This window comes from Zonotrichia albicollis, chromosome 3 (genome assembly GCF_047830755.1).
Source record: "Zonotrichia albicollis isolate bZonAlb1 chromosome 3, bZonAlb1.hap1, whole genome shotgun sequence".
Taxonomy (NCBI): domain Eukaryota; kingdom Metazoa; phylum Chordata; class Aves; order Passeriformes; family Passerellidae; genus Zonotrichia; species Zonotrichia albicollis.
In genome coordinates, this window is record NC_133821.1 from 55,620,722 (window position 1) to 55,644,356 (window position 23,635).

The 23,635-nt window shown below is 42.9% G+C and overlaps 2 protein-coding genes across 9 annotated transcripts in view; one reads left to right on the plus strand and one right to left on the minus strand.

The window, feature by feature from the left end:
• The window catches only part of ARID4B (AT-rich interaction domain 4B), an 86,783-nt gene extending 84,472 nt beyond the window's left edge, over positions 1-2,311 (minus strand). For 2 of the 4 annotated variants that reach the window (XM_074537496.1, XM_014267425.3), the window contains exons 1-2: positions 2,058-2,311; positions 877-938 (exon numbers count right to left, since the gene is read on the minus strand). In XM_074537496.1, coding sequence (XP_074393597.1) covers positions 877-882 — 6 coding nt within the window. In that variant the 5' untranslated portion in view covers positions 883-938; positions 2,058-2,311. Of the gene's footprint in view, positions 1-876; positions 939-1,084; positions 1,211-1,336; positions 1,578-2,057 lie in introns of those variants that run through there. The other 2 variants (XM_074537495.1, XM_074537494.1) reach the window with 2 other exon arrangements.
• Positions 2,312-2,627: 316 nt separating this feature from the next.
• On the plus strand, positions 2,628-22,647 carry GGPS1 (geranylgeranyl diphosphate synthase 1). 5 transcript variants are annotated; one of them, XM_074537505.1, is made up of 4 exons: positions 2,629-2,828; positions 7,196-7,288; positions 16,005-16,075; positions 19,761-22,647. In XM_074537505.1, exons 2-4 carry the CDS (start codon positions 7,222-7,224, stop codon positions 20,520-20,522), a joined length of 900 nt encoding a protein of 299 aa, XP_074393606.1. In that variant the 5' UTR covers positions 2,629-2,828; positions 7,196-7,221; the 3' UTR covers positions 20,523-22,647. The 5 variants fall into 5 exon arrangements, with proteins under 5 accessions (XP_074393607.1, XP_074393606.1, XP_014122897.1 ...); XM_014267422.3 differs by having other exon boundaries at positions 2,630-2,823; XM_005487591.4 differs by lacking the exon at positions 2,629-2,828 and adding an exon at positions 2,998-3,379.
• The last annotated feature ends 988 nt before the right edge of the window (positions 22,648-23,635 follow it).

The following is a 23,635-nucleotide window of genomic DNA, read 5'->3' on the forward strand; positions in this document are numbered from 1 at the left end:
TTCTAAGATTTATAGTATTTTGAAATGAGATTTACTGCTGCCCAGCAGGACCGGGAGCTGAAGTACACGGGGGTGACAGTAACACGAATGGCAGTTTGAGCAAGACATATCAGCAAAATAGTAAAAAAAGCCCTAACTAACACAGTTGTTAAAAACTACTTTTAGGCACACAGTTCTTGCCCCTACACAGAAGAAATCATTGCATTCCACCAAAACGATCTTTTTTGCTATTTAGCTTGCATAATATACCAAACATCAACCGTCTAGAAAGGTCGAAGAGAAGAAAAATGCGTGACAGTGAGGTATATGAATACTACACAGCACGGAGAGAAAATTAGAACCTGTTTGAAAATCTTTCCGCACCTTACAGCAATCATTTCACTGCGGAGAATCACTCACTTGCACCCTCCCCGCTCTCATCAAGATTACTCATTCAACAAAACTCCTATTGACGAATAGAAAGTAAGTAAATCTACCCTCTATTCAAGTAAACAATGTTGTAGAGCCAGCATTTCCCCCACAACGTTACTTTCTCGAGCAGGGTGACTGTGCCCTGCTCCTCCATGAAGCGAGCTCAGCCCAGGCAGCCATGTCCTTATTCTCCTACAAACAATGTTTGCGAAGGAGAACAGCCCCTGCTCGGGGAACTCACGGCTTCCCCCAGCATAACGCGGCGGAGCAAAGCCCGCCCCACGATCAGCGAGCGAGCCGAGGCACCGAAACACGGCAGTGGGGGCGAAGCTGCCCGCAGTCTGGATCTGCACCAGCACCGAGCCTCGCACCGGGGTCGGGACAGATGGACTGACAGATAGGACAGCATTTTTCCATGCAACCCTCCCTCCTTTCCCCTCCCAGGCACACAAGCGAGTGTTTTACCTTCATGATGAGCTCAGGCTGCGGTAAAAGCCTCGATCGTGGCTGAGCGGCCGAGGCTGGACCTGGAATTTAAAACAAAGCGCTAAGGCACCGCACCAGCCGCTCGCACCGGGCGGGGGGAGGGGAGCCAAACATCGGGTGGGGGCGCTGGGCTCCTCCCGATACTGCCCCTTTCCTTCTCCGGATCCCCCCTTCTCCCGCCGCTCACCCCCTTCCCTCTTTCCTCGGCCGCCGCTTCCCCCCGCGGCTCCCACACGCCGCGGCTTCCCCTACACTCGCTGCCACTGACGCCATTTCTGTCAGAGGAGGAGAAACTTGCCACAACAACAACCCACCCCCGGCTGCCGCGGGAGGGGGAGGCGCCCCGGCCGCCTCCCCGGGGCGCTGCGCCCCCTCCCCGGGCACCGGGAGGGCACCCGCGGGGGTCCCGGCGCAGAGAACACCCCCCTGCTCGCTTTACCGCGGGGGGAGAGAGAGCGGAGAGAAGGAGGGCGAGAGGGAGGGAGGCTCTTCCTCCATTGTACGAGGAAGAGTGCCCGTGTGCACGGCGGTGGAGCGGGGTGTCGGGAGCAGTCCCCCCACCCCGACACACACACACACGCTTTTGTAGGGGCTGCGGCTCCGGATCGCGGCGGCTCCTCCTCCCTCCGTCTCCCCCCCTAAATAAAGGAAAGCGCTGACTCCGCCGCAGGAGTTTCGGCAGCAACAGCCGCAACTCCCCGGCTCGGCGCAGCGGGTCCGGGCGGGGGGAGGGAGGGAGAGCAGGCAGGAGGCGGCGGAGGAGGGGAAGAAAAGGAAGAAGAAGAAGAAGAAAAGAAGGGAGCGGGGACGGGGAGGGAGGAATGGAGGGGGGCGGGGAGAAAGGGGCCCGACCTGCTCGGCGGGGACACGGAGCGTGTGTCTGTACGAGTGTGGAGGAGGGGGCTCCGTCCCTCCCGGCAGAGGGGCCGGAGGAGAAGCCGCCGGTCCCTCCCCCCGGCCCGCCACTGGGTGTTTGGGGTGGGGGGGAAGACGAAGCATCGGCGAGTCCCGCCGCAGTCTCGCTACCAGGAGAAAAACAAGCGCCCCCCTCCCTCCCTCGCCACCGCACGCCCGGCCCCTCGCCCCCACGGGGCCCCCGCCGCCTCCCCGCCAGCCGCCGGCGGGGCACGGGGGCTCCTTCTTCGGCTCGGCGCCCTCACCTTTGTTCCGCTGCGACCGCCCGCCCGCTACTCCCCCGGCCCGAGGCGGGGGGCACGGAAGGGAACTGGGCGAAGGCTCCTCTCAGCTTCGGGCACCCCCGGCCCCGCTCAACGCTGCTGCAGCGGCTCCGCTGGCGGCGGCCCCGCACGGCGCGCGGAGGGGCCGATCCGTCCTGCGCGGCCCCGGCGGCGGTGACTGCACGGCTCGGCCCCCTCCCCCTCCCGCACCGATGACTGACTGACGGGCGAACGGGAACGGCCACGCCCCCTTCTCCACCTCCCCCATTGGGCCGTGTCCCGCAGGGCCCGCCTACCCCGTGGCCCCATTGGCCTTCGTGTCGGAAATACTGACATCATTCTTCTCCACTTCTATGGAAACTGAGACTCGGCGCCGAGGGTGCTCATGGGGAACGCAGTTCCTGCTCTTCGTTAGCAGCGTTTCTGGCAGGCAGGGCTGCGCTGCTCAGTGGACAACAACTCCCAGAGCGCACCGCGCACGGGGGGGCGGGGCACTCCGGAGAAGGCTAACGAGCCGAGGGGGCGGGGCCTGCGCGTGCGCGGGGGGCGCTCGGTGGCGCATTTTCCCCCCAGGAGGGGAAGGTGGCGCCCGGCGGGGCGGAAGGAAGGAGGGGGGTGGCGCTCCGCTCTGGGCTCTGCCGTCGCCAGCGCCGCCACTCCCGGAGCGGCAGCTGCTCAAGGGCGGGGTTTCGGCTGCCGCCGGCGGCGGAGGAGGAGGAGACGAAGACGACGGCGGCGGCGAGGCGAGGTGAGGTCGGCTGCCCTGTTAGCTGGCTGTGGGTGGGGGGGGAACACTGGGATCCGGGCGGCGGAGAGAGAGGGGAGCGCCCCTCTCGGAGGGGCCGGTCCGAGCCCGGCTGCGGGGGAGCGGGTTCTGCGGCCGCCCCGCCCCGCCCAGGAGGGGCTTGTAGGCTGCCCGGGAAGGGGCCGGGGGAAAGGGGGCCGCCGGTAGTGCTGGGCGGTGCCGGCGGTCGCCGGGGCGGGCGGAGTGACTGACAGAGCGCTCCGGGGCCGGGGCTGCGCTGGGCTGGCGGCGGGCGGCGCTTCCCGGCCCTCCCTGGCGGCTGAGCCCGACAGCGCCGATCAGAAAATGGGGGTGGACGGCGGGTGGGGGGAGCGATGCGTCCTCGGCTCTCGATCTCCTAAAATGGCGCTGAAGAGCTGGGCCCGCTCCTCCTGGGGTTCTGGAGGCAGCTGAGGAGGCTGCGTCTGTCGCGTTGAACTCCGAAAAAAATGAACCTTATTACCGTCGGTCCGGCTGTGGCTGGAGTTTGGCGACAGCAGCTTCATGTTCTCTGTGCAATGTGAGTTTGAACGCAGCGCTCCAGCTGCGACCGCGGGTTTTGCCGACTCATGTTCTGTGTGCGGGTCAGGCCGCAGCTCAGAGACCCTTCCTGTCTGCGGGCCGCGACTTCGGCGGCCAAGGTATTGTTCTCGGGCTTCTGCAGCGTTCCTGCTTAATTTTTCTTGGAAATCCCCATTAAAATGGAACCACGATCACAGGGGTGCTCGTGTCCTTCTGACGTTAGTGTTGGAGTGGCACTATGGAAAGCTATTGTGTACTCAGCTGCATCTTCGGGGAAAATGTGTGGTCTGCCACTGCCCTTGCACCTGCGGGAAGCTTGCCCGCCCGCAGCTTGAATGCGAGGTGTTGTTAGGTGTCAGCCTGGGAGGGGTTATAAACAGGACTCTGCTAATTAGAGTGGGAATGTGGACTGGTGTCCCAGTGGCATTTGGATTAAAACTTCTGGTAGTCTCTGTTTGAAACAGTAGATATTCACTATGTTTTCTGTGTATTCTTTTTGAAACTTTGCTTCTCACTCCTACTTGCTCCCCCTATCTGTTCTTCTTCCCCCCCCCCACTGGTTGCAATGAAGCCAGTGTCTCAGTGCACTAAATTCTGTGATGGAGCTGATTTAAGAACCTTCTGAATGGTTCATTTTATACTGGAGTTCTTTGCTTTTTTGGTAGTTGTCTCTTATTTTCTCTGTAATTACACTATGACTGCAGCCCCTAAGATGATGATACTTTTAAAAATACCATATGTATATTTAACCTGGACTATTTCAGATTATTCTCCCTATTTGGGAGGAGGGGAAGAAAAGTCTGCAGAGTGGAATGGAACAGGGTAGCCTGAGAAGCTGTTTTGCAAAATTCCAAAGGGAAACTTTTTCTTGACATTTGGCCTGGAATTAATCATCATTAATCATCAACTTTCATCCTCTCTAGAAAGGTTCTAGACACAGATCACAGCTTCAAGTATAGCTTTAGAGTAGCTCCACATTATGGAGGCCCACATCACCATCTTATCCTTGTGTCATGTGTGTTTTCAAAGAGGTCATCAGAGATAAGCTCTGATGCAGTCCAAAAGGCAGCTGTTTGGGCTCGTTGTGTGTGGCTGTTCTTTTTGCCTATGTGAAGATATAACTGGAAAATTAGCTTTGTCATACATATGAATTGAAATGCAGCAAGTTTGTGTGCTGGTTTATAAGCTAAAATGTCCTTAACTGCTTTAATCCTATGAATGAGCATGGATGTAATCAATTCTTGCACTTTCACTAGCAAAAGGCTTTTGGTAGCCTTTCATTTATTGTTCAACTGCTGGCTTTTACTTTTTAGTGGGGTATGGTGACTTGAGATCTTGTGTGTAAATCACTGAGAAGGGTAACTTCCATAACAAATCGGTCAGTCACCTCAGCAGGAAACCCTTAATATCAGGCATTTCCCAAGTGTGCTGTATGATAATTTTGTGCAAAGAGCAGTAATATTACACATGTGGTATCATGGTATTTTTGCTTTTGTAATGAATTTCATTTACATGTTTCTTTATCAAGGGTCCCTTTCTATGTGTAAGTTTGGGGGAGGTTCTGTTCACTGTTTATGTGCTAGTGGGTGTGTTAAATCTGTAGCTGTCTGATGAATAATCAGACTTTTTTTTTCCCCTTGGTAAATCCCTGGTGGGGATTTACCTAGAATTTCATTTAACGGTAGAATAGTAGTATAGAAAATTTTAATTATATTGATTTGAGATTAGTTACTTTTGTTTTAGATCCTTTTTTGCCTTTTATTAAAAGAAAGTAAGAATCTCTCTACTTGTGGCAGAAGTACCTGACTAATTATCTGTTGATATTTAGTATTTCAGGTGAACTCCTATTAGTTTTGTGCAGAAAGATGCAGATATTTAGGTTGATGCTGTACAATACTAATGAATTTCAAGTTAGTTGGGGATTCTGAATGTTGGCTTACTCCCTTACAAATGAGCAAGAGACCTAATTCCCTGAGGGAAGAGGAAGAACTTTAACATTTACTTCTAAGCAAGAGCTTTTCTAGGAGAGCACTTCCAGTGCTAACATCTCAGCCTAGCTGGATAGCTATGCACTTTCAATTATGTCACCATCCGTGTGGCTTTTTGACAAGTGATAGTCACAGGGGAGTTGTTAGGTAGATAGTATGTCCTTATATCTATCTCTACCAGATTCCTTCTGCTTAAAACATCTGGGGTAGACTCTGAAAATCTTTGATTTTACCTCCTCACTGAAGTCCTTTGAGACTTACTCTTTAAATATAAGGGTACAGTTTGACAGCTGCCTCTCAGTGGCAGTGCTGGTTGGAAGCACTTCAGTTACAGCAACAAGCTGACAACAAAATAAGGAGTCAAGGGTGTCAAATCTGATTTTGATTAGTGTGTGGCCTGGCCTCTAGTTGTGCTGGCACATGGATAGGATGGAGAGGCTGTACTTCTTATCACAGCATCACTGCCAAGAAAATATGCAAAGCTTTCTTAAAAGGTGCAGCCTTATGAGCGTTTTGTTGACAACTATATTTGGTTACATAGCCTTTCTTGCCCCTGAAGTGCCAATACATTTGATGAACACATAGAGTGAAGCAAATAAAGGAGTTGATCTATACTTAAACTTGGAAAATAGTTATTGACACAAATCAGTTCCCCAGGTACAGACTGGTACAAATGCTTCTGGCTGTGGGAATGGGAATAGACAGGACTGACTGAGCTATACTCTCCCAGCTTCTTGTGCACCTGCTCCTTGGCAGATCTTGGGAAACTGAAAACTTCTTCACTTACAGTGAGCATTATTTAGCAACAGCCGAAACATCAGTGTGTTATCAACAGTATTCTCACACAGAGCCCAAAGCACAGCGCTGCAGCAGCTACTAGGAGGAAAATCAGCTCTAGTCTAGCCAAAATTGGGACGTTAATTTACATAACTATTCACTTCCTCCAGCAGGAAAGAAATAAATCCTTTGCAGGACACTAGCAAAGTATCTGAAAAGTGATGCTGAAGTAGCATGAGACTTTATGCTATTGCTGCAGTTCCTGTCTTAAAACTACCTGAGAAGAATTGTTTTGAGTTGCTGCATCTGCAGTGCAGTAAGGAAGGGTAGAGGTGGAAGGATAATAAATCTATCACAGAAAACAGTTTGAAAAAAAATGAAGATGGAGGTGACCTAAAGTATGTGACTTGAAGCTAATGAAAAATTGTTGAGCTCTGCAGGCCCTGGATCCTAAAAGATTATTCATAAGAGTCTATTACATTTTATGGTGTGTGGGAAAGTGTGTAGAGCTGTCAGTATGTTTGAACAGTGGTAGAAAAGTGGTATATTTCTATTTTGATTTTTAACAAAAGATTGAGGAATTATATCAAAAGACTGAAGCTAGTATTCTTCTTTAGGTTGCCTTGGTCTGAGGTGCATTTTCTGCTCTTAGACATTTCTACTTTTGAAATGTCTGATGTATGGAGAAAGCATTTAGCAGATAAATTGTGTGAGGTTTTGTATAAGTGTCTTTAAAGTTTTGCAGTGGAGCTTTGAATGGTAAAGTTTTAAATACTTCATCACTTAAGCAATCTACTACATACAAAAAAGTCAGCAAAGTTTAGGAGTTGGCTTTAGCTTTGTGATTAATTAAACTGTATTTTGCATGTATTATATGTGTTTCCTTGGTAAATGACATAGGGAAACCTTTTGTATACTGAAGGTGTCATGCACAAAATTGGAATATTTGCACCTAACCTGTAAGTCAGCTGACATTTTAGTTGTAAGCATCTACTGCTTACTTACACATTTTTAAATCTAATTAGTGTTAATAACATTTTCTTTAACAGTGAACTACGTCTCAGGAAAGAAAGAAATGGATGGGATGGATGAGACATCTAAAAGAATTCTAGAGCCATACCAATATTTGCTTCAACTACCAGGCAAGTTTCTTTGTACTGTGTTAAGTATCAACATTGTTTTTATAGCAACCTTTGTTTTGGGAAGCACAAGCCAAGAAGTTTTTCTCTTCTTGATTTGTGGATTTAAGAATAATAAAAAGTAATACTTTTCAGTGTTTCTATTTTACTTGTTCTTTTCTTCCTCTTATGAAACCACCTTTTTTTTGTGAGATTGGTACAATACCTCTTGTGTCTGTAGTAAAGTTGCCACATTAATATTGCAGTTGTAGTAAGTAATATTGCAGTTACCCTGTTCTCCAGAGTAGCTGACTTTATGCTTTTAAAAATGGATAAAGGCAGGTACTGAAGACTTGATCCTGGTTTTAAACTCAGGGCTGACAATATTTTGTTCTTTAGTTGATTCCTGTACTGAATTCAGTGGGTTGTGGGTTTTCTTTTAGTTGAGGGGGAGGGGTGGTGTTTGAAGGGTTTTTGTTTGGTTAGAGTTCTTTGGGAGATGTTTTGTTTTGTTTTTTAGTTTGTTTTTTGTTTGGTTTTGTTCTGGGTTGTTTTTTGGGGGTTTTCATTAACCTGTTCCTCTCGTGTAATTTCTTCTCCTTGGTGCCTGTGGAGACAGGTGTTCTCATGGCCAGTTTCAGCTGTCCCTATTCATGGCTTGTTTCACCTGTCAGAGGTTCAGCCTGTCCTTGGGTACTATCAGGTCACCAGCAATACATTCACGTGAAGTTTTCAGTCTTGTACAATGTAACAGAATTCAGGAGGCAGTTTGAAAGCAAGCTGCTGTATGGATATGCCCCTTGGAAGCCTCTTTGACTAAACAATGAGATTGATAGCCTGTATGGTCTTTCTTACACTTTAGGTGTACAAATAAAAGTCACAGCAAAATGACTAATTTTGGAAAAATAGTGGCAGGACAACTTTGTTATTGGAACTACTGCATAAATGCCTGGTTGCCCTCTGTCCAACTTATATTGCCTGCTGAAGGAGTTAAGGAAGACAGAAAACTTGGGTAAATATTAAGGAAATATTTCTGATCAAAATTATATCTGACCAGGGTAGAAGACCTTCTGCCTAGACAGGCAGAGTACTAAGTGGCTTCTGCACGTCTCTAGCAAGAGCTGTATATCAGTAGGGTGGATCCTCAGAGTCCTCATTCATTATACCTTAGTATAATTAATTTCATTATTAACCTCTACAAATATCCAGGATTTTCTTGCCAACATTAGTGATTTCATTTGACTTGGCAGTTAGCACCAAGCTGAAAACTAAGAAAAGAAAAGAATTTGGCAGTTGCATGCCTTTTTAATGCCAGGAGGCTTGTTTCCCATTTCCTCATGTGTACTCCTGGCTATGTTGAACTGGGTGGTGGTCTTTCTAGAGAACTACCTTGAGAGTCAGTCTGTGATACTACAGAGAGCTTTCTAAGCCCTGGTCCTGAAAAAATTTGCTTTCCTTCAACATAATCTTTAAGTCTACTTTTTATATTAATAGATTATCTCATTAACCAAGGAATGTTTCAACCCCTCTGCATCTTTAGTTGCTAATTATTTTTAAAGCTATTGTAGACACCGGGAAGAAAAGCTCAGCTTCCTAGTGGGAAATATACAACACCCAATAAGTGCCCAAATAGTCTTCTATAGGCAAAAGTGCTTGACTAAAAGCTCTTCAGTTACCTTTCACTTTAAATGATGCACCTGCAATATGTTTACCCTTCCCACCTTGATTCCTGTGGTTAAATTCCTTCGCTTTGTGAGTTCAACTGTAATAACTCTCTACTGGTGGCTTATGTAACACTACACTTGCTGGCAGTACAGCTGTGTTCTGTCCTGTCCTGCTAAAGAATCATAAATCTGACAGTCCACTTTACCATGTCCACTTCTTGTTAATTTAGTGTATATTTTGGGGAAGGCAAGAGATAAGATGCACTGCTCTCTGTGCAGTAGTGGTGGTGTGATTCAGAAGAGAAAACTTCTCTTAAACTAGGCAAGTGAAAGTGGTGTACCTGTGGGAAGCGTGTACTGAGGAACAGGTGAAGCACTGAGGGGTCCCAGTCATAAATAAACTGTGTTTGCTGTGTTTGAAGCACTGGCTTTGCCTAAGGTCAGCTATGCCAAGTACAGATCAGTGGGAGCCACTTACATGTGTGAATCTTGGAGTCAGTGTGAGTACCAGTGCTCGGTAAGGGTGGAAAAATTGGGCTTACAGATGCTGTTTCTGCCTAGAGTGGAGCTCAAATGAGATGCCTGAGCTAATACAAGAGGCCCTTGTTGAAAGAGGCAGTTTCATTCTATCCTCTTAGCCTCTGGCAGTGTTCTCCTGCTGCTTAACTTGTGCCAGTTCCGAGCCTGCTAATCAAGTTGTTAGGTAGTATCAATCACCTAACCTGTTAAAAACTTGCCTGGTTAATCTCTTGTCTTGTTAGTGAGCAGGCAGGGAGACAGGAACAAGAAGCTGTTTCTGTGTTGGCTCAGTTTGAGCTCAGAGGGGCTTTGCAGAAAGCTTGGCTGAGTATCAAATATGTACACTATTGCTCTACAGTAGTCCAGTTCCTTATCTTGAAACACTAGTTAAACTCTCCAAGCAGTTTAGTAACCTATGGTTGAATGAATGTAGATACATATCAAAGTTTGTTTGCATAAAAAGGGATTGTATAACTGTAATCAGTGTGGTAGCAGGGAAGGGAAAAAGCCTGCTAATGTTGTCAATAGTGTAAGAACACAATTTTTTAACTGCGAAGTATTAACCACTTAGTAGAGGAAATTGATTACTCTGTTTCCCGTTGCTGAAATAAGACTTTTGGTGGCAACACTCTCGGGGTGATACTTAAAGTAACCTTGTATATTTCTTTGACTTCAAACAAGATAGGGAAGCTACTAGGCTTAAGGGATTTTTAGTATGGTGCTATTTTAACTACTAGTATGGTAATTAATGTTAATTCCTTCTTGAGCAGAAATTATTGCTTGGGAGAAAAACATAGATTCTGAAACAGTAACTTTTCTTGTAAAATTTCATTGTAGTGGAACATTGCCGTACTAGTTTTTAGCAATGTTCTGCTTAATCCAGAATTTTGTCACTTAGTATCATAAAGTGCAGGACTGACTTTCAAAGATTCTGTTGAGGTTTGTTCCGAAAATGTCTTAATTCACACACATGGCGAATCTTTTATTTTTAAGAATCTGAGTTAACAGCAGTAGCTGATATTGCAGCACAAAGGAGTATATAGAATTTGAGTTGTCCTAAAACTGATATGGTTAATAGCTTGCTGTTGAAAGGGGCAGATTCTGATCCCATTCATGACTGCATCTTCCCATTCTTGTCCTGCTGGTCTTGGCTGCAGTCTTTCCTGCTCTTGTTTAGCAAGCTAAATAGTCAAGACTGGCTTTGTTGTTCTGCTTTTTCTGCTGGGTTGTTGAACTTGATCAGCCTGGTGAAGGAGTTAAGCACTACAGGCCATGATCCCTACCACTGGCACAACTGCCCTGGGCAGAGGCTTCTGCTTGGGCCAAGTTCCTGAGGGAGGCTGCACCTCTCTGGACTGTGAGCTGCAGGGATGCCTGGGGGGCACCCACTAGCTGGAATCGAGTGATGTACCTGCTCCTAAGGCTGTGTAGTTGTGGAAAACCTATGTCACCAAGCAAAGGAATGGTGGAAGGGGGTCAGCAGGCTTGCACAGCATCATAAATTACAAAAATTACAAGACTCTACAGATTCAAGAATCTGAAACCTCCAGGTATATTGACAGGGGGGCAGAAATAGTCTCTGCATATCAGGCTGGGAGATGGATACTCCCGCAGTGGTGAAGGCTGGTGGCCTCTGACACCAGGAGAGAGATTCCTGTTCCTTGAACAGATGTGCAATTGCCAAATAGGTTCAGTGCACTGGAAGAAGATACATGGCTGGAAGCTCTTTATGAGCCTTTTATAACCTGAATGATTCTATGGTTTTATACAACAAGCATCAGAACAGCACCTAGGGCAGCAGCAAGTGGTGAGACTGAGCAGATAGTGGAGAGATTGACTCCTGTAGGGAATAGAGCCTTGTGGTTTTGTTTTAGGGAGGTTTGCTGCTTCTAGATACTCCTGATAGGGATGTGAGGGAAGGACTGCCAAGGTGTGTTTCACCTTTAAATACTTAACCTTACAGCTCTTCTACTTGAACACTAATGGGTATAGCACGGGGGTGCCTGAAGCTTATCAAGCAAGACTATGTGGCCTTTGGAATGAGGACCAAGGCCACAGGAAGCCAAGTCGGTCTTCTCTGTGATCCTCACCCCCTTCTCACCATTGGGGGAGTAAACAGATACTGCCTGTCTACAGCTACTTAATTTCACAGCTCATGCTGATAGCAGAGCTTTGGCTCTTACAGCCTTGAGACCTCCTTTGCAGAGCAAGGACTACTGGGAGGAGATAGCATCTACCTGTCCAAGTTAGGGCAAAAGTAGAGATTATAGTAAAAGAAAATGACTGCACACAGTCAAGTAAGGAATTAGTGAACTTGCAAACAGTGTATAGGCTGATTTGAGCAAGACACTTGGTAATCTACAGATCAAATCTGAAGGCAAATCATCCCAGCACTCCAAAAAGGAAGTACAAACAGAACTTGATAGGGTAAGCTCTTGCTTTTTCTGGGCATCTGCAGGACTGGATGCTTCTCTGAAGTATGCATTTATACAGTTGCATACATTATTGGGAGTGAAAGGGAGAAGGTAGAGTTTGGATGCAGCTGTAGGGCAACAATTTTATTGTGGTATAAACACAGAGCTAGAGTGCTGCAATGGATGCATGTGGATGGCCTAGGAAGACAATCTGAGGTAGCAAGGAATGGGAGTTATATTTTATGTGAAAGAACAGTTGAATTGCATGGAGTTTTACCTTCAGTCAGATGAGCCTGTTGAGAGCTTATGGGTTAAGTTTTGAGTGCAGATCAATAGGAGTGACATTATAGTGGGAGTTTGCTACAGACGCCCTAAGAGAGAGGAAGCAGATGAGACCTTCAGACAACTGCAAAATGCTTCATATTTGCAGGTGCTGATTCTTTTGAGAGACTTCAGTTAGCTCACAGTGTGGTAGAAGAAGCATCACAGCAGGACACAGGCAGTCCAGGAGGTCTCTGGAATGAATTTATGACCTCTTGCTAACACAGGTGACCACGGTGCTGATGTAGGAAGTCATTATGCTTGGCTTCCACTTAAAAAGAAGGGAAAAGTGGTTAGGACAGGCTGGAGGCAGCCTTAGTTGCAGTGTCCTTGGGATAGTGACATTCAGTATGGTGAGAAGGAGCAAGGCACAAATCAGGATCACAATGCTGGGCTAGTTAACCCTATTTTGAGCAGAGGAGTTATGCTAGAGAATTCTGTCAATGACCTCAATCACAAGTAGCTGCACAGGTTAAATGTGTATGCACCTGCTCTCTGCTTCCCTTCATGCAGTTCACTTATGCTGTTTGTAGTGTTCTTGTAGCTGCTGGGAGAGGTCTGCCTGGAGACTTTATCCATTTAGTTTTAATCCATCAGAGGATGCAGCTAAACGTGCAAGTGTACAATACAGCTCAGGTAATACAAGAGCTTTCTTCCTCCAGAAGGGCAGTGCCCCTTCCCCTGACCCTCAGCATCTCCTGCTCACCTTGCACTGATTGTGGCAGATCCACTGCAGGAGCTGACTCAGTACTTAAAGCTGCCAGAAAGCTAACCTAGCAAAAAGCTGTGATCTCTGCTGGGCTAATGAGTTGAATTAGCTGTAATGGGGGCTAGGTTAATAGTCCCTCTGCTCTTTCCCATGCTGTTCTAGCCCTTTCATGAGCCTTCTCTGTAAGTGGGGTGCTGCCTTAAGGGCAAAATTTGTGCTTACTTGAATACAGCAAAAGTGAAGAAACCCTAACCAGGAGCCTGTCCAGAATGGAGGTCTGTAGTTTTTGAGTCTGTGCCCTATCATAAGAACAAGTGTGTATATAAAGAGTAAGTTGGCTGATTTTTTTCCTTTTTTTCCCTTTAGATGAGAAGCATCTCATCTGAAGAGGAGGGACTGTCCTCAATACAATATCTTTAATCTAACTTGATGTTTGTTTGAAGGATAAAGCTTTAACATTCTTAGCTGTAGAAGGAATTTCTCAGTGTTTTTCTCACCTTTTCCACCCAGCATTACTAAGGAGAAAAGCTTTCCATAGTTGCTGTTTGATTTGGGTAATAATTTGGGATCTTAGGCAGATTAAACCAAATTCATTCAGCAGAGCTTTGATAAAAGCTTGGTGCAGTAATGTCTATTATTATAGCTCTATACAGTAGGTAGAGCTTCTAATTTTGGGTGTTAGACCTCTATTTTTCCATTTTACAATAGCCTGCTTAGAATAATTACAGAGTAGTGGAATGTGACAGTGAAGAAACTGGATAATTCTGGCAGTGCTCCTTTTAATGTCCTAGTGTCCCTGTATTGTCTTGTCTAGTTTGGGGTGAGGAGGGATGTGGCAAGGAGTGGAATCCTCTGCATCCAGGCTTTAGAGACAGGTATTGGAGGGGTTTGGTCTTTTGCCACCACAATATTGCTGCAGGCATAAATTGTGTGTACAGAAAATTGCTGTACTATTGCATAGACTGGGTAAGAGTGACTTCAGAATAGTATTTATGTAGCCATAATGTTCCTTTCGAAGACAAGCAAATCTGCATCTATGAAAGGAAAAATAGATGTCTCACTATACAGGTAGTGTTTTTTCCTTGAGTAGTCGGTGTCTAGGAAACCTTGCTACTCAGGGTTTACAAGTCTAACAATTCAAATGCTGCCTGTACCAAGGAACTAAAGTGACTTAATCCTTTGTGAATGTTATAATCCATTTAGAGTGTGTGCTAGTAGTCAAGTTCCTCATGATGAAATAATGCTTGTTGCTGAACATCCAGCATTCTGTAAGTGTGTTTTCTAGGAAGCACATTCAGAAAAACAGGATTAGCTGCCTAGTATAAAAAGAAAAAGCAGGTGTTGTCTGTATCCAAATAATTTAGAAGAGAATAAACAGCTATAGATAGGTATAGATAAGGTACAGTTCCTTAATGTGATATTCTCTGACTGATTTTTGTTATGAATGTGGTGAAATACTTGTTAATCCTTTATAACAGTTATTCTCAAGGGGAGACAAAACAATCCTTCTGTTCTGCAGAAAACTGTTAGTGTTTAAAACCAAGCACAGACAACAAAAATGGAGAAAACAAGCCAATGGCAGTGTATGTCCAGGTAAGAATGCCTGTTCACATGTGGCAGAAACAGAGGACAGAGCTCCTGGGGGAAAAAAGGACCATTTTGTTAATCTTGTCTAGTGAGAACCAGAAGATGGTGGTGACAGGAAGCCATGGAAATCATTGAGAACGGAGACAAAAAGTGCAGACCTCTGATCCAGGGAGGAAGGTTATCACCCTTGCTACAGAGCCCAACCCACAAAGCTATTGCTTACCTGGTGGGAGCTTAATTAGGAGGGGAAAAATTTTCAGTCCTGTTTCTCCAGGGTCTATCACTGCAAATGAATTTACCCATACTTATTATTCTGTTCTGTATACTCTGGCTACAGAGTTGCAGAGAAGCCTTAGGGAGAGATTCAAATGTTGACATTTCTTTGGTGCTATGGGCAAGATGGAATTACCAACATGAGGACTAGTATTGTAGAATATCTCAGTTATGTCTCAGTACATCTTGAGTCAAGTAATATGGGTTCCATAGGTGTCTATATTGCACTTGCTTTGAAGTTTATTTAAAGCTTTTTCCAAATGCTTGTTTATGTGAGCTATATATACAAATGTACAAAGCTGTCTTTGTAAACCTGTCCTGCAGTTATTCCAAGGTATTATACATAGCTGAGCTTCTCAAAGTCCAGAGCAGAATTGTCTCAGTGTGGATAGGGGATAATTTTATTTCATATTGAACACGACTAGATGCTGAATAGATATTTGTACATGAAAACCAGCAAATTACTAAAAAAATAAACATCAGTAATGCATAGGCATACGGTTAACTTCTATTGAAATTCACTCTGTCATGTAGAAAGTATCTGGATTGAACAAAACAACATGATTTAATACTAAACTTGGTCATTTGATGTTGTCTTTAATTGCTATGAAACAGGATGACTGCCTGGCTCCAACAAAGTAGATTATACCAAAGCAGACCAAATCCTATTTGTAGGTAGATTTCTTGGGTATAAGATAAAGATCTGAATTCTTGGAAAGTTCTATTCTGTTCAGAATGTTCTGTTCAGATTTTTTAGTGTTATTTAGTAAGTATATGAAATGTCACTTTCCTGTTTTACAAATTTACAGTAACAAGTAAAGAATAATACTACAGGAGAAAGACCTAAAAATTGACAGAAATAGCTATTCAACAAATACCCATACTTTCAACTAAGAATGAATCATAATTGAAACTTTTTAATCTTAAAATTAACATGCCCTGCAAACTAGCTGATCTGTACAGGTTACCAACATGTTCAGGATCCCTTACTAATTAAATTGTGAAAACAAAATATAGTAACCTGTAAATAGGTGCTTTAAATATTCCTGAGAAGTGTTTAAAACTGAAACTGCTGCTACTTGGTGTTTATTCAATGAGGAAACAAGCCATGCACTGATCTATTTTCCACTTTTGTGTCGTCACACTGAGTTTTTTAATCAGGTCTTGAATCAGTGCTAGTTGCTAAGACAAACTGTTGTGCCTAATTATGAACTCTATTATTTTTATAAATGCCTATAACATTTTTATTGTAGGTAAGCAAGTGAGAACCAAACTGTCACAGGCCTTTAATCACTGGCTGAATGTTCCAGAAGATAAAATACAGGTACTGCCTAATTATTTTTAAATTTTAAAAATTTTTTTTCCTTCCAAGACCATTGGTAACAGATTATTCTCTTGCATAGCATAAATTATCAGAAATCTTAAATGCACTAATTTCTGAATATGAAGTGAACTTTCAGGAAAACAACTTCAATGCAAAGCTTTTACTGTGATGCAACACTAAAGAAATTATTTCCATGTCTTACTAGAATAGTTACTTCCTTCCAAGTGTTCAACCTTTGAAGTTGTAGATAAGCAGCTATCATTGTTACCCACTTAACTCAGTTTTTAACACTGAGTTTTTAATAACTTACAAAACAAGCTAGACAACTACCTGGTAGGCTTCACAAATATAGTGTTTGATAATAAAATCTCGAGATTTTGATACAAGAATATCAAAGGCAGCAATTAAATCAACTTTAAAAGCCTAAAACTGAGAGGGATGTGTCATTTAGTCTGCAGTCCTTACTTTCTAATGGGAAGGATTGTCTAGGAATTCTCATTGTCTTTTCTCTTGGACAAAGTGTGCAAGATGCATGGCTGTGGCTGTGTATTTAAACACTGTGGCTTTTCAAATTAAATGTTATCTGCCTTTTTAGGTTAGACAGCAGTTTTGTTAAACTGCTACAGAGTGTGCAAAATATTTTCTGTCCAAAGCAATATAGGGAATTGATATAATTTATTATGGTTTTTGACACCCAGCTGGTCCTTTGTTAATTTCATTAATTGTAGGCAGAAGTATTCTTTAGCATTTGTGAAGGAGTCATTTTTAGGGTGGCTTAAAAGTGACACTTCATAGCTCTCAAGCAGCAAAGTGATTTGAGTGGTTTAAGAGGCTGCATTTCATAATCTAGGAACTCTTCCATTTTTCAGCCTATTTGTGTAACTGTCTAGCAAAGTTTATTCTGTCTTTCAGCTAGACACATCTTACCCTTGTCCTCAGACAAACATCCAAAGAAAACAAATATAGCAACCTGTGTATTGCATGTATGGGTTTAATATCACAGAGCAGAATTCAGATTAGAAGAAGCCTCTGGAAGTTATCTAGGACAACCCTGTAGTTAAAGCAGAGCTTGCTCTGTAGCTGCTTATGGCTTCTGGGAGCCCAGTTGAGTTTTGAAAATCTGGTGATGGGGTTTCTGCAGCTTCCCAAGGCCTGCCTTCTCATGCTGACCCCCTCTCATTATAAAAAAACCTTCCATTGTATTCAACTAGCAGGTTTTTATGTCGCAATCTGACTGTTGCTTCCTGCTCTTTTGCTGGGCACCCATGACATTGTGGTCCATTTTGGTTTAGTGCTAATAATAAACTGAAGCTGCAGTGCCTCTGTGTGAACAGAAGTTACCAGTTCTGTCACTTCAAACTGATGATCATGTAACTGCTATTGAAAACTTGGACCACTTGTTTTGATTGTCTTTATGAAGAAAACCAATGCTTTAATGTCTCCTTTACTACTTAAGTTGGTTGTAGTGGCAGGAAAAAACAAGACCCTGTCATCTTTTAGTCTTCACCATGTTGCAATTATTGCAGCTTCTGTGCATTTTAACTAAGGATGGTTGAAGTCTGGAGGACCACCTCTGGTCATCTTTTTGACCTCTCTCATGATCTCTATAAGATGTCCCTTGTGTATAACAGCCTGATTAATTTCCAGCTATTTGTATTTCCTTTATTAAAAATTTGAATTCTGGTATTCTTTCTGGGGCTTTTTTCTTACCTTAGATTATTTGTCTTTGTGTAGTTTATTTAGATTATACAATTAAGGGTACTACAATTGAGGTTCCTTGGTAGTTTATTTTACTGTTAACTGCCACTGTTTCACCTTTTGCCCCAAGCAAGTGATCTTTTCTCCCAACACTTACTGAATTTCTAGTTCCCTGTTGGTGCTGCACTGGAACACTTCAACTTCTCGAATTAGAGAACACTGGCTTTGTCAGGTGAATTTCTCCCTGAGAAGGCACTGAAATGGCCTAGCAAGAGTCAAACAAGTTCTAAAGTTGTTGCAAATAAGGAGATGGAAGAAACCTGAGTGTTGGACTGATAGTGCAGCAGATGCTGATTATATAGGTGTAGGTTGTAAGAAAACATAGCACTCTCTGCTGGGTCTTCAGCTTTCATTGTGGAGACCAGTCTTTTCATTTCCTCAGGCTACTTCCTGATGTCTTCTAAAATAATCTTTTTCTGGTATCTGAACTGTTTCACACCTTTCCTTCACCTTGGAAGCACTTTTGACACTATCTTAAGCTCACAAGGTAATTTGATAGAGTCAGGAAACACTGTTTCCTTTAAACCTTACCTATGGAAGCTGCAAGAGGTCATGAAACTGCCCGTGATATGAAATAGGTCAGCAAGAGAAATCCTAGAGTAGGCTTATCCAGTGAACTCACAGAACACAGGGAAATGTTCCTGATAGTACTGAGAATGAGATAATGGACCAAAAGTATATTCAAACAAATAGATGTGTAAAGTTGCCTTCAGTAAGTACTCTATCCTTTGATTTCATGAGTGTTTAAACAGACTGTTCTTGCAATTGTATCTTGGGAAAGGGATTAAATTCCTGGGGTGTGAGTTTTAATCTTTGGGACAATGTTCACTGAACACCAGGTGGCTTGATGATCAAGAAAATGCTTACAGCAAAGTCTTTATTTTGTCCTACAGCACTCACCAAATAGGACCATACTGGATATTTGCTGCCATTTTATGGTGGTCTTAGTGTTTTTTAACAGTTGTTTTGATGAATTTTGACTGAATGCAATGTTTGTAGCTAAGGAGTATAATTGGTTCATTAGCTCTAAAATCATATCTTAATCAGATGTGTTTTGCAATGAGTTTATACAGTGTGCAGTTTTATGTGCTTAAATTTATTTCCATTTAAGCAGGTCCTGAATGTATCTGTTGCTTGCATGGCAGCTGTGGGATAGAAGCAGCATATAGTGTTAAAGCTCTTCATTTTTTGATGAGTTGTTAAGGTTCTGTTCTACTCAAAACTAGTCAGCTACAAGCCTAATGTTGTGAACAGTTTATTGCAGACCTCAGGTGCTGTGTGATACTGGTCTACCTAGTAACAAGCAGAGTGTAGGAAGCTTCTCAAAAGAAATTGTGGCTGTTGTCTTTCTTTCTGCCAAGAATTTTCCAAATGATGTTTCAGAGGGAATAGTCTGTCCTTTAAGAGCTTAATACTGAATATAACTGCACAAAGTGTGGGAAAAGAAACATGAACTCTCCACTTATCAAAACATGGTTCACAAGAGAAATGTGATAATGGATGATACCTGACACTCTCAAGAACTGACTTTGGGAGATTTCAGGTTTGTAAATCTAAACATTTAAAACCACTGTTTATTTTTTCCCCTAGTCATGTTTCTAATAACAGCTATTCCATGACTCCTAGCCAATGGCTTCTTTTAGAACTGTAGCAACAGGGAAGAAGATCATGCAAGTGGAAGCACTTCAGGGAGTAACTTTGAATCTGAAAACAGTACACATAAGACTATGTGATCCAGGGCTTAGAGAAAACTGGATGGTGAAGAGAAGCATAAATGTGTGCTAACAGTAAAGGCAAGTTGCCTGAAGAGGAACCTCAGTGATAGAGAATATAGTTATTTTAAACATGATCCATTTTAAGTATAGTCTCACAAAAATCATGGTTAAATTACACTGACAGACTTAACACTTGTCTCTTCTTGTCATAGGTTATCATTGAAGTGACAGAGATGTTGCACAATGCAAGCCTCCTTGTGGATGATATTGAAGATAACTCAAAGCTACGACGGGGCTTTCCAGTGGCACACAGTATCTATGGAATTCCATCTGTAATCAACTGTGCTAATTATGTTTATTTTCTTGGCTTAGAGAAGGTTTTAACCCTTGATCATCCAGATGCTGTCAAAGTTTTTACGCGTCAACTTCTGGAACTCCATAAAGGTCAAGGCTTGGATATTTACTGGAGGGACACGTACACCTGTCCTACAGAGGCTGAGTATAAAGCCATGGTACTGCAAAAGACAGGCGGGCTCTTCGGATTAGCTGTAGGTCTCATGCAGCTCTTCTCAAATTATAAAAAGGACCTAAAGCCGCTCCTTAACACACTTGGTCTCTTCTTCCAAATAAGAGATGACTATGCCAACTTGCACTCCAAAGAATATAGCGAGAACAAGAGTTTTTGTGAAGACTTAACTGAGGGCAAGTTCTCATTCCCAACCATTCATGCAATTTGGTCGAGACCTGAAAGTACTCAGGTGCAAAACATTTTACGTCAAAGGACGGAGAACATAGACATAAAAAAATACTGTGTACATTACCTTGAAAATGTTGGTTCCTTTGAGTACACTCGGAATACATTGAAACAGCTTGAATCTGAAGCCTATAAGCAAATTGAATCACTTGGGGGAAACCCTGAGCTTGTAGCACTAGTTCAACAGCTGAGCAAAATGTTCAAAGAAACTGAAAATTAAGAAATTGACTTCTGTGTGTCTTTTGAAAACGGGAGAATAACCAGATGGAGAGTTGTGATAATCAGTCTTATGTAAAACTTCCTCTTGTAAACATGTTACAGAAATTACTGTTAAAAATAACTAGTCATTGAGTTTTGAAATATATACCCTATTATCTCTAAAATCTTAACTGTAACTGCTTACAGTTGACTTTAAAGCAGATGTACTAGAACTAAAACACGTTTTGAACCTAAGTGTAATAGTCTTGACAGAATCACAGGCATTATTTCATACCTAAAACTCTCATGCCCCTAACCAGGCTATGAAAGTATTTTGGTTGAAATTCTGTGTTAAATTAAATCAGGTTGACATGTGAATATTATGCATTTTAAACAATGCTCTTGTGAACCAAAATTTGTGTTAAAAAAAAGATGGTACTTCAACCACAATGCACATAATATTGTGTGATATTTCTAAGTTTGACTTGTGAAGATCAGGGGGGTCAGTTTACTATGTCCTAGAGTGAATATCCTATCCAGCTTCTGTGGATATTTTCAGGGGAATGTGAATTATGAAAGATACTATTTCATATGCAAATAAGACATGCTCAGTCTGAAATTGTGACTTGATAAAGGTTTTGCAGTACCTTAGAGAAAAGATTTCATCACATCAACGAAGTGTAAATTTGCTGCTGATTCCAGCTCTGTGAGTAATTTTGCTCACCTGGTTTTAGATTTTGAAATTGTCAAACATTCTGTAGCCAGAAACTTAAATCTATGCATTAGAGCTCATATATGTAACTGCAAATAGCAGCATAATGAGCTGCTATTAGAAATGGAAAGGGATTCATACCAGGTAACTTGAGGACACCATAATTGGTGCTGGTCTCTTTAATCTCTGCTTATAATTGAGGGGCTTCTCCAAGACTTTATTCATAATTTATATTTCATTCCTGTCCTGAATTGCTGTCTGGAGGCATGTTCTGTATCTCTCCAAAGAGACAAGAGCTGTAATTTTTTTCTTAAAACAAAGTACAGTATCTTGTTTTACAAGCTACAATACCACTTCAGTTTTGTTAATTGCTTAAATAGAGCTTTAAAATTATAGACATACCAAAATAGAACTGGGACTGAGAGCAAGATTTAGGGGTAGGGCTGATAAGTAACAAAGTTCTCTGCTCAGAGATATATATAAAATATAAATATATATATATATAAATGTTAATAAAATGTAAGCAGAGATGTTTGGTTTTTTAGTTCCCTGGGCTGGCTTTAATCAGGTTCAGTTCCCTTAGTATTCACAGGTATATTAAGCTTTGCCTTGGGGTAGCAAGGTAATGGTTTGGATCAAAGGTAGGACTGGTGCTATAAGCTGTGGTGTTAGCTCAAGCATACTCTGAAATGGACAGAGGTGCTTGGCTTCTGATGGCTAAAGGATAGTTTTATGCAGGTGTTCATTTACTGCACCTGGAAAACAGGGAGAGCTATGATGTTGGCTCACTGAGAAAACTAACTGAAGAAGGTTGCTGTAATGTCTTCCCTGGGCAGCCTTAATATCTTTCTGAAAGTGATCAAACATGGCAAAATTGGGGATGACTACTTTCAGGCTGAAATATTATGTAGTTATGGATGATAGCCTGTCCCTTTTATCTGCATGCTGAGGAGAAATCTTTGATTAGACACAGAATAATAGGCTTTTCACTGAATGGAATTGGTTGCGAGGACTCTGAATAGCTTAAAGTTGGTGAAAGGTGTCTTTAATGTTAATCAAAGAGAATTGTTATTCCTTTTTCATAACTTGCAGTGCTTAGTAAGCCTGTGAGTTTTTAATGTGTTATGTGAAAATACTGTCTGCAGCAAATTACATTTATTTTGTGCCATGTCTTGGAAGTTTCTAAGCACTGTTGCAGTTAATGTTGAATAGGGGAAAGCATTGAAAAGATTATTGTTGTCAGGAGAATCTCCTAATCTTACTGTGAAATGTATCCTTGTGCCTGTTAGGATATTGTAACTGCAACACAATGCAAAGTGCACTTAGTGCCATTTCATTTCTGTTCTGTTGCTGGATGTAAACAGTTCTGTACAATCAGACTTCCATAATGAAGTAGCTTTTCTTACTGTTTGTATAAAGCTTTTCTACCATCTGAGATTTCTGCTATGTCATTGCTCCTTTTTTTCATTCTGGCAATTCACCCCAGTATTTATTCTAATTCTATATCTTGTGGCATGTGCCATCATTAGGAGTAGGTACATGGATGTTTTCCAGTTGCAGACCATTTTAACCACAAATGGGTAAGAAGGGAACAGTTGGTCCAGCTTTCTTTTCCCAGGTTACAAGAGGCCATGCAGCTCCCTCTTCTGCCTTCAAGGCGTTTGATGGCAGCATTCAAAGCATGTGCTGAAGGCATATCTGGAAAGGCCCACATTGTTGCTCTTCACTTAGGATAAACAGGATTGTTAGAGCTGTTCTTGATGTATTTGGGAGTTGGAAGAGGCTGGCATATTTTCCCTTCATCTGCTAAGCTGGTATAGCATCTTTAAGTACTAAATGCCAGTAGTAATGATGTCCCTTAGTCAATGTAGATTTTATTTTTGTTGCCATAAGATCAGTCTGTGCATTTTCATCTATATCCTCCAAGGTTATCACTGGTTAAGTGTTAACAATGTTATCACTATTAAGTGATGCTCCTGAGGTTAAGCAGTGTTAAGAAAAACCCTTCGTTAAAGCAGCATGGGAGTTCTTGTGACTGCACAATTAGTTGTGTGAGTGCCCCTCTGTTGCTGTGCCTCCCAGAACACAGGGAGTAGGGGTTTTTCCTGATCTTCATAAAATATGCACTGTTGTAGAATGGCAGTGCAAGTTGCAAGTGGAGATGCCCACGGGGAAAGAAAGGGGATGCTGGTTTCAATGTCAGTCCCTTTGAGCCAGAATCATTCCCCTTATGTTCCTACCATTGCCAGCAAGTTGCACTTTGATCAGGTTATCAGCGCATTTCCTGGGGATTTAGTTCTTGCAGTTCATATTAAGAGAAATGCAAATACTCATCAGTCTGGAGCATTCCCCACTACCTCAGTCTGTTTTCTGATTTTGTGTTTGCTGGTTGTAAATGAGTACTGTCATCTGTCTTAGAGTAG